Source organism: Schistocerca americana, chromosome 3 (genome assembly GCF_021461395.2).
Source record: "Schistocerca americana isolate TAMUIC-IGC-003095 chromosome 3, iqSchAmer2.1, whole genome shotgun sequence".
NCBI lineage: Eukaryota > Metazoa > Arthropoda > Insecta > Orthoptera > Acrididae > Schistocerca > Schistocerca americana.
In genome coordinates this window covers 692,348,243-692,358,112 of record NC_060121.1, presented here as the reverse complement: position 1 = coordinate 692,358,112, position 9,870 = coordinate 692,348,243, and the positions used below count along the sequence as shown (strand labels likewise).

The 9,870-nt window shown below is 41.7% G+C and overlaps 1 protein-coding gene across 1 annotated transcript in view; it reads left to right on the top strand.

The window, feature by feature from the left end:
- The first annotated feature begins 4,439 nt into the window (after nucleotides 1-4,439).
- Nucleotides 4,440-9,870, top strand: part of LOC124606317 (putative inorganic phosphate cotransporter) — a 58,775-nt gene continuing 53,344 nt past the window's right edge. Inside the window, exons 1-2 of the mRNA XM_047138300.1 lie at nucleotides 4,440-4,691; nucleotides 7,430-7,514. Coding sequence (XP_046994256.1) covers nucleotides 4,440-4,691; nucleotides 7,430-7,514 — 337 coding nt within the window. The remainder of the gene's footprint in view (nucleotides 4,692-7,429; nucleotides 7,515-9,870) is intronic.

Sequence of the window (9,870 nt, the reverse complement as noted above, 5' to 3'; positions counted from 1 at the left end):
CAGCTTTTTTAAGGTGGAGCACTGAACTGATGTGACAGATATGTAATAGTGACCCAAATCAGGAAACTCACTATACAAATCATTGCATTTGTTAAGATCAGTAACAAGACATCCTGTACGACATCAATATATCGAATGAAAGAACGTTGCTAGCGTTTCTCGGCTGTCTCTAGTCTGGTCGCTTCGTTACAGGTCCGTAGCTCATTGTCAAGAAGGCTACAGGAAAATGATGAGAAACATTTAATTTGTATCTAACTGGTAACATGTCATTTCAACAAGTGCTCCAAGAATAAATGTTTTAAATTGTTTTCAGTGGAAAATTTCGTTACCCTGTGCGTTGAAAATCGGGTTATTTAGTGTTGAGAATGTGTACTGTGTATTGTATTTGTTGTCATGAACACATGCGCACACTGGTACCACGCTTACTTCTCCTTCTCTAACGAGATAAAATGCATATTGGGTACAACCAGAAATTTTCAAGCCTCAATATGTAACGGTTATATTATTGGTGAAGGGCACAAATACATCCATAGCACACACTGAAATGAGAATAACTTTAGAAACGATTACTAATGGTTCATATAAAACAGCTTAACTCTTAATCAGATTAATCTGTTCCAGACAAGAAGAGAATTCAGTTATCGGTATAGATCAATGGACACAGACTAAAGAGCTTAGTGTCTAAAGTTTCTATGAAACCATGTAGATAAAAAATACTGAAGTGGTGCCATCACGTGGATAGGCTAACCAAAAACTTCGGGAAGTTTCAGCCCGCTTTTCTAAGGCAGGAAGATACTCTGCTGTTTAGCGCAGTGATGGTTTTGTGACTGTATTCTAACTTTTCTGGTTTGCCTCTAACACCTACACGGTATTATTCTAGCATTTGTCCGCAATATACAGAATGTAGTAAAAACTTTCATCCGATTTGACTAGGCAATATATATCCTACATGGATGGAGATATACAAGTTAAAATTTGCTTCAAGCTTTTCAGTTTTTATTTTCAAAGGAAGTATCTGGCATCGTTCAGAAGTATTCACATATAATCTTTGGGTACTTTTTACAATTAGGTTACGGGTCAAAGTTTTCATTTACGTTTCACAAATGATCAGCGTGCCCTCCACTGGACGCACGGAAAACATCTACACAACACGCTAACTCACCCCATTCTTTTTCAGGCATGTCTCGCGATACTGTATTAGCTGATACTGCTATATGGTGTTGCAGTTCACGCAAAGTTGGACTCTTCTAAAAGCCTCCTCCACCCAAAAAAATCACATTCCATGATACCCGTATGCACTTTACCGCCGATCCCTGAGGCAGCACATTTTTAAGAACTGTTGTCAAATACTGGTGTCAGTGCGGCGATACTCCAACCTGTTGAAAAATGAATTTATCAGAATACTCTCTCAATTGTACAAGAAATGAATCTTCAATATGTCCAGGTACTGGTAAAGTCTTGTGCTGTCGGGGAGGAGACGAAGGTCTTAATGTAATAAAAATTTATTAATTAAAATTTTCTATATTATAAATGTCTAGAGTGCATTTTTTTGGTACAATTAAAGCGCGGTAACTAGTTTCGGTTCCTTTCTCCAACCATCTTCAGATCGCCGAAACCGAAAAAGAAGCGATGAAAATGCAGTGAAAACTATCATCATTACCTGCAGTCATGTAGCTACGTGCATTTGTATTGTGGGCCAACAAGACTGACATTATGTAGTTGCAAACATCACGAGCGAGCCAGGTTGAAAAACCATAATTTCACAACGTGACGGTAATAAAGATGGCGAATGGCTATCTGCATTAGTAAAAGCAATTTTTGTAACTGTATAGCAAGTATTATAGAGAAAAGTATATGCAGTGTCAGTATTTGCAGAGCCTGGCTTCCACAGAAATGACCCAACTTAGCGTATAAAATAGTTATCTTATAAAAAAAGGTGGAAACTAACAGCCCAACCAGCCGAACACGATACTTAAAAAGTAACTGAATTATTTGATAATCCAGGACACTACATGACTTATCTGTCTCATTATGAAGTTTCTAACTACATGATATCGTTGTCTTACTGGCCCACAATACGAATGCATGCAACTGGTTAATTTCAGATAAACGATAGTTTTTGCTGCGTATTGGCGGCTTTCTTATAGTTTCGTCTATCTGAAGATAGCTGTAGTAAACAATAGAAACTACTTATTGTGATTTAATTGTATTATAAAAGAAAATTAGGGTATAGGTATGAAATTTTGTCAAATAAAGAAAATTTATTGCATAATTATACATTTACAGTACATGATTTCTGTAACCGTCTTTTCTGTAAAGAAGACTGTACATGAAACATTTCTTTCGGGAAGCGGTTAAATAACGCATTAAGCTTTGGAGAGTCTTCCTCACGCCCTGCTGCGCTTTGTGACGATTGTGTTCCCCATATTCTCGAGTTGCTGCACTTTGCTTTCAGCTTAAATCGAATGTAGTCACATCAATGAACAGTAAACAATAAACTGTTATTATCCTTTTCCACGGCCATAATGAATTTCCAAAATCTTACACGATATTAATTACCTCTTGTAGCTTGTAGCATCTAACTGTCTATTTGAAAATTATTTATTACGCCAACGATCACTGAGATATATAAAAGATTACTCACATCACCGATTTCGGAAATTATTTTCTATCTTCGGTTGTCTTAGCACGCAAAAGTTTTTTACAGGCTAAACAAATATAGTTAAGTACCTTGAACATCATAGAGTTGTTTAACATTTCAATGCGCTTCAGATCGTCACATGACAAAAGTGTCTTGTATTATGTGACGGTATGCTGTACATTCATTAAAATGTTAAAGAACTTTACGATGTCAAAGAGCTTAACTATGTTTAACGCGTACGAAATCTTTTTTGGGTTAAGCACTTCTAAAGATAGCATATAATTGCCGAAACCGATAACACGAATATTCCTTTATGTATATCTAAGTGACCGTTGATGTAATAACTCATAATACAAACATTACGAAGGTCGGGTACTTCCACTTAGTAATATGTCAATTTTTAGAATCCTGTTTGGTTTGGACCTTAAATTTCATCGCAGAACTCGCCCCACTTTACCATGGCCATGTGCAGAACACTGTTTGATGTAACCGACGTTTCGGACGATCATACGGCGGTGACCTTTGGATTTCGCTTTGTATACACAACAGCGCTAATGCCACGTACATTACCGAGCGAGGTGGCGCAGTGGTTAGCACATTGGACTCGCATTCGGGAGGACGACGGTTCAATCCCGTCTCCGGCCATCCTGATTTAGGTTTTCCGTGATTTCCCTAAATCGCTTCAGGCAAATGCCGGGATGGTTCCTTTGAAAGGGCACGGCCGACTTCCTTCCCCATCGTTCCCTCATCCGAGCTTGCGCTCCGTCTCTAATGACCTCGTTGTCGACGGGACGTTAAACACTAATCTCCTCCTCCTCCTCCACGTACATTGCTCTGAGCTGTAGGAAGCATAGCACTGTGCTCTCGACAAATATCACGCCCCACAGTTGTAACTGAATTGGACCTGCTAAAACGGAAAACACAAGACGCCACTTATCGCTGTGCTATCGTTATCTTGAGCCTCATTGGGGAATGAACGAGCGAACAAGTGAGCCAGCCGTGCCACAGAGACTCCTACCGGTAACAACATGGACCGGAAATTTACGAAAGAGGCCAAGGTAAACGTTCGTTTTCTGTCTTCTTTCGGGCGTAGGATATACTTTTGCGAAAACAATTGAAATTTTTTGTAACACCATTTTCAATCATCCTACTGCCATTGAAACTTCCTGGCAGATTAAAACTGTGTGCCCGACCGAGACTCGAACTCGGGACCTTTGCCTTTCGCGGGCAAGTGCTCTACCAACTGAGCTACCGAAGCACGACTCACGCCCGGTACTCACAGCTTTACTTCTGCCAGTACCTCGTCTCCTACCTTCCAAACTTTACAGAAGCTCTCCTGCGAACCATGCAGAACTAGCACTCCTGAAAGAAAGGATATTGCGGAGACATGGCTTAGCCACAGCCTGGGGGATGTTTCCAGAATGAGATTTTCACTCTGCAGCGGAGTGTGCGCTGATATGAAACTTCCTGGCAGATTAAAACTGTGTGCCCGACCGAGACTCGAACTCGGGACCTTTGCCTTTCGCGGGCAAGTGCTCTACCACTGAACTACCGAAGCACGACTCACGCCCGGTACTCACAGCTATACTTCTGCCCGCGAAAGGCAAAGGTCCCGAGTTCGAGTCTCGGTCGGGCACACAGTTTTAATCTGCCAGGAAGTTTCATATCAGCGCACACTCCGCTGCAGAGTGAAAATCTCATTCTGAATCCTACTGCCATTATGTGAAATTTTGCGTAAATCGGATAATGAGGTAATGTTTATGTATGAGAGTCGTGTGACGTTGGGTAATACGGCAGTATGATGCGCCACCCGCAGACAGGGGAGTTCCTGTGGGACGAGGAGCGCCAGGGCTACATGCTGGCCGGGTTCTTCTACGGCTACGCCCTGGGGCAGCTGCCGGGCGGCATCCTGGCAGAGAGGTTCGGCGGCAAGCTGGTGTTCGGTCTGGGCACCTTCCTCACCGGGGTCCTCACCATCGTCAGCCCGTTCGCCGTCTGGCTGCAAGAGGACCTGTTTTTTGTTGTACGCCTGTTGGAAGGCCTTGCCGAGGTAAGACCTGCCGGAGATAGAGTATGCACAGTCGTTTTATAGTTTTGATGGGCTGTTGTTTGTTTGTATTTAAAATTATGAACAGATGTTTGTGGCCCAGAGTATTACATTTAGGCCCGCATCTCGTGGTCGTGCGGTAGCGTTCTCGCTTCCCACGCCCGGGTTCCCGGGTTCGATTCCCGGCGGGGTCAGGGATTTTCTCTGCCTCGTGATGGCTGGGTGTTGTGTGCTGTCCTTAGGTTAGTTAGGTTTAAGTAGTTCGAAGTTCTAGGGGACTGATGACCTAAGATGTTAAGTCCCATAGTGCTCAGAGCCATTTGAACCATATTACATTTAGAATTGTGCCGGCCGGGGTGGCCGAGCGGTTCTAGGCGCTGCAGTCGGGAACCGCGCCACCGCTACGGTCGCAGGTTCGAATCCTGCCTCGGGCATGGATGTGTGTGATGTCCTTAGGTTAGTTAGGTTAGGTTTAAGTACTTCTACGTTCTAGGGGACCGATGACCTTAGAAGGTAAGTTCCATACTGCTCAGAGCCATTGAACCATTTTCATTTAGAATTGTGAGGCATTGATTGGAGCACAATCTTTCAATATAGTGTATATAATGTGGTTCTTGACAATGGTAAGTAGCACAGAAGGTCATTCATTGTATGGAAAGGTACGAATTAAAAAATATACGTACAGGTTTTAAGCTGCCCACAACGCTTTCGAAACCACATGTGAGATGTTCATATTTCCTCGGACGCTGTGCACAGACTGTTAGTCGTACAGAGAAAGGAAACAGGACCTTTTTGTAGGAAATTTGATGTAGTTAAATTTTGTAGGGATGTGTATTCACTGGGAGTCACGGTTTACTAGTTATTCAAGAAAAATACATTTGAAAGTTTCTTTGTATGTTTTTCTTCGATAATTAAAGCCTCTACAAAAAATTTATCCCATTTCAAAATTTAACTAGAAACTAAAAATTTTCTACAAAAAGGTCCTGATCATTTTTGTGTCGGACTAATAGTTTGCATGCAGTGAGCGAGAAAACATGAAAATCTCACATGCAAAAATATTATGTGCCTTCTTACCTTAACATGTACACATATCATTGTGATGGTTGTATTTTCTCTGCATTGAAGTCTTCCCACAAACATGTCACAAACTGTACGACCTGATGTTTTCTGCTTGGTCGTAACTGCATCACCTGTCAGTATGGGCTAACCGTTTTGCGTTCTGGCGTCCACACTTCAACACCTGACTTGCTGCCCGCAGAAAAATTAAGCATTAATGGCTTGCACTTGCCACATGTACTTGGACATAGTAACTAACCTAAATACATACGTCCTGTATTAGCTACCATTATTTGTCTGCAGATGATGTAAATGCTGGGCCGGCCGAAGTGGCTGTGCGGTTAAAGGCGCTGCAGTCTGGAACCGCAAGACCGCTACGGTCGCAGGTTCGAATCCTGCCTCGGGCATGGATGTTTGTGATGTCCTTAGGATAGTTAGGTTTAACTAGTTCTAAGTTCTAGGGGACTAATCACCTCAGCAGTTGAGTCCCATAGTGCTCAGAGCCATTTGAACCATGTAAATGCTGACGTAATGTTGTTCAGTCACCAGTGGTAATACGAGTATCTCCATCTATACACATAACACCCCAGATATCAATATGGGTAAAGAGAAACACTGCAGCATTTGTTGATTTAGAGTAGGTTTCTTGTAATATTGACAGGAATACGCTATTTGAAATTATGAATGTATTAGGTGTGAACTTCAGGGAGACAACGGTTACATCTTGCGCAGGAAGCAATCAGAAATTGTAGGAGTCAAAGAATGTGAAAGGGAAGCTGTGATGAAGAAGAGAGCAGGAGAGGGTTGTAGCGTATTCCTTATGTTATTACGTCTGTACACTGAGCAAACACTGAAGGGAAATATGGAGAAATTTCCAAAGGGCATTAACATTCACAGAAACGAGATGGCAAAGGACGTAGTAGATCAGTTAACCGAATGAATAGAGTATTGATAGCATGTTGTAGGATGAATGTCAACAAAAGAGAAAAAAAAGCAGTAACAGAATGTAGTCGAATTAAATCAGGCGACGCAGAAGGAATTAGATTAACGAAATGAGACGCAGAAGTAGACAGGATATAAATTGCATACTTGCTAAAACACAAAAAGTATGTTTGATAAAGAGAGATTTTTTTAAAATATCTAATATAAATTTAACAGTTAAGAAGACTTCTCTGAACGTTATAATCTGGAGCGTAGCTTGTACGGAAGTGAAAAGTGGACGATAAACAGTTAAGAACTGAAGAGAAACTTTTCAGACATGGTGCTGCTTGAAATCAGATGTGTAGATCAGACAACTAGTGAAGGGGTACTGTCTGGGACTGGAAAGAAAGAAAATGGTACGACTTGGCATAAACACACATCCAGAAGCAGCGAAGAATCATCAACTTGATAATGGTGCAATGCGTGGGCGACGGAGGAGGGTGAAAACTTGAAGTTAACGACGTAGACGAAAAATATTTTAAATTACAGTATGTGACCAAAGTAGTGACCTTTTCTGATGCTTGACGCTTCTTTCACCTCTGACATTATTTTCTTAATGTGAAAAATTTCTTGTTGTAACCGGATTCGAAATCAGGGAAGGGCGTAACACCAATGGAACTGTGTCCAACATGTATTCCGGTGTTTAGATCGAACATTGGGTTGAGAACACCATTAATTTAGGTTACGAATGTTTTCTGTTTCAGGGTGTGACTTTTCCAGCTATCCAATATATGATCTCCAAGTGGTCGCCGCCGGAAGAGAGAAGTCGTTTCTCCATGATATTTTCAGGTATACTTTCTTACACCTTTCCCCAATTTTAGAAACAGACATATCTACTAGTGACCCCTGTCCCATTATAAGAGATTGATGTTACAAAAACAATCATCATTAAATGTAACAATTATAGGCTACACTCTCAACTTCTTTTGCTTCAGTTCACCACGTTATAGAGCAGTAGAAGTGCTCAGTTAGTTTTTTTTTAATATTACTGCCGATCGATCGAGATTTTAAATTAGTAAGGAATCCTGATTTGAATTCTGGTCAACGAAAACGCTATTTTTGATCGAAAAGAACATTACATAATTTTCAGTTGTGCTCGACTCAATATAATCTAAATATTTCCATAAACTAAATAAATGTGATAGATTTCTTAGGAAGAAACCTTCCTAAGAGCCAAAATAATGATCAACAACCAACTAACTGAACAAGTCTCTAGCTATCTTCAATCTTACACATCCTCTGAAGAGGGAAAATATTTCTTTAAATAAGTTCCAAATCATATGTGGCAGCATAAGAACATTAAAAAATAAAACCCATAAGGACAACCAGCTCAGATTCTATAATGCTATCGGTATCCCTACGCTACTTTATGCAAGTGAACCATGGATAATGAGAGAGAAAGAGAGAGAGAGAGAGAGAGAGAGAGAGAGAGAGAGGTAAAAGACGCTTACGAACAGCAAAAATGAACTTTCTAAGGTTTAAGAAAGGGTTTTCTAAATGACATCGATTTAGAAATGAAGCGATTGTACAATGTCTGAAAAAATGTAAACTAAACGATAAAATAGGCCTACATGAAAAAATGGAAAGACCATCAGACCATCACAGCGAAAGGAGACTAACAAAAGCAGCGAGCAGATACAAACCAGTTGCAGTTAGGCGAGGAAACTAGTGAAAGATGGGAATAAATTCTACAATCCTATGAAACCAGAACGGGTCACTAAGACCTAATCCTCTTTGGGGAGAAGCAGCAGAAGAAACAGATAAGTTCCTGATGTGTGTCTGTATTTGCGAGTAGAATGTGTCAGGTCCATAAGAAGGAGTAGTGTAAGCGACGCGGTTCTCGGACGCGGTTGTGGTTGTGTGTATGGGGGTTGGGGGATGGGGCGAGCGATGAGGATGTTTCTGTAGGAGTGTGATAGCGTCCAAAAAGATCTGCGGCAGAAAAGACGTGGCACGAAAGATGTCATTTGGTGCTGGAAGGCATCATTACGGAGTATCTATGGATTCCTGGTAGACTTTCCAGTTTTTGTGGGAGTTATATTAGATAACCTTTGGACAGTGACTGGGATGGGAAGAATGGGGAAGAGACAGGGTGCAGGGGATAGAATGGAGAACGGATAGGTGATTACTTCCATTTCGGTCGAGGACGCTGCATTGAGGCATCAAGTGTTGGAAGAAGATAATACGACTTCTAGGATAGTGCATATTTCTAGATAGTTGTGCTGGGGGATTGGGACAATGTCACCTTGGACGGAGTCTGTTAACTGACATCATTGGTGTTCGCAGGAGATCTGCTGCGGATGTTAAGGTCAGTGGAATAACATATACAGGGTGTTACAAAAAGGTACGGCCAAACTTTCAGGAAACATTCCTCACACACATATAAAGAAAAGATTTTATGTGGACATGTGTCCGGAAACGCTTAATTTCCATGTTAGAGCTCATTTTAGTTTCGCCAGTATGTACTGTACTTCCTCGATTCACCACCAGTTGGCCCAATTGAAGGAAGGCAACGTTTACTTCGGTACTTGTGTTGACATACGACTCATTGCTCTACAGTACTAGCATCAAGCATATCAGTACGTAGCATCTTGATTGGGCCCATTGTTCTTTCACCTACGCTCAAAGGAGCAGGTTATCATGATTTCATATGCTGCTAGAACATGTGCCTTTACAAGTACGACACAATATATGGTTCACCCACGATGGAGCTCCTGCACATTTCAGTCGAAGTGTTCGTACGCTTCTCAACAACAGATTCGGTGACCGAGGGATTGGTAGAGGCGGACCAATTCCATGGCCTCCACGCTCTCCTGACCGCAACCCTTTTGACTTTCATTTATGGGGGCATTTGAAAGCTCTTGCCTACGCAACCCCGGTACCAAATGTAGAGACTCTTCGTGCTCGTATTGTGGACGGCTGTGATACAATACGCCATTCTCCAGGGCTGCATTAGCGCATCAGGGATTCCACGCGACGGAGGGTGGATGCACGTATCCTCGCTAACGGAGGACGTATTGAACATTTCCTGTAACAAAGTGTTTGAAGTCACGCTGGTACGTTCTGTTGCTGTGTGTTTCCATTCCATGATTGATGTGATTTGAAGATAAGTAATAAAGTGAGGTCTAACATGGAAAGTAACCGT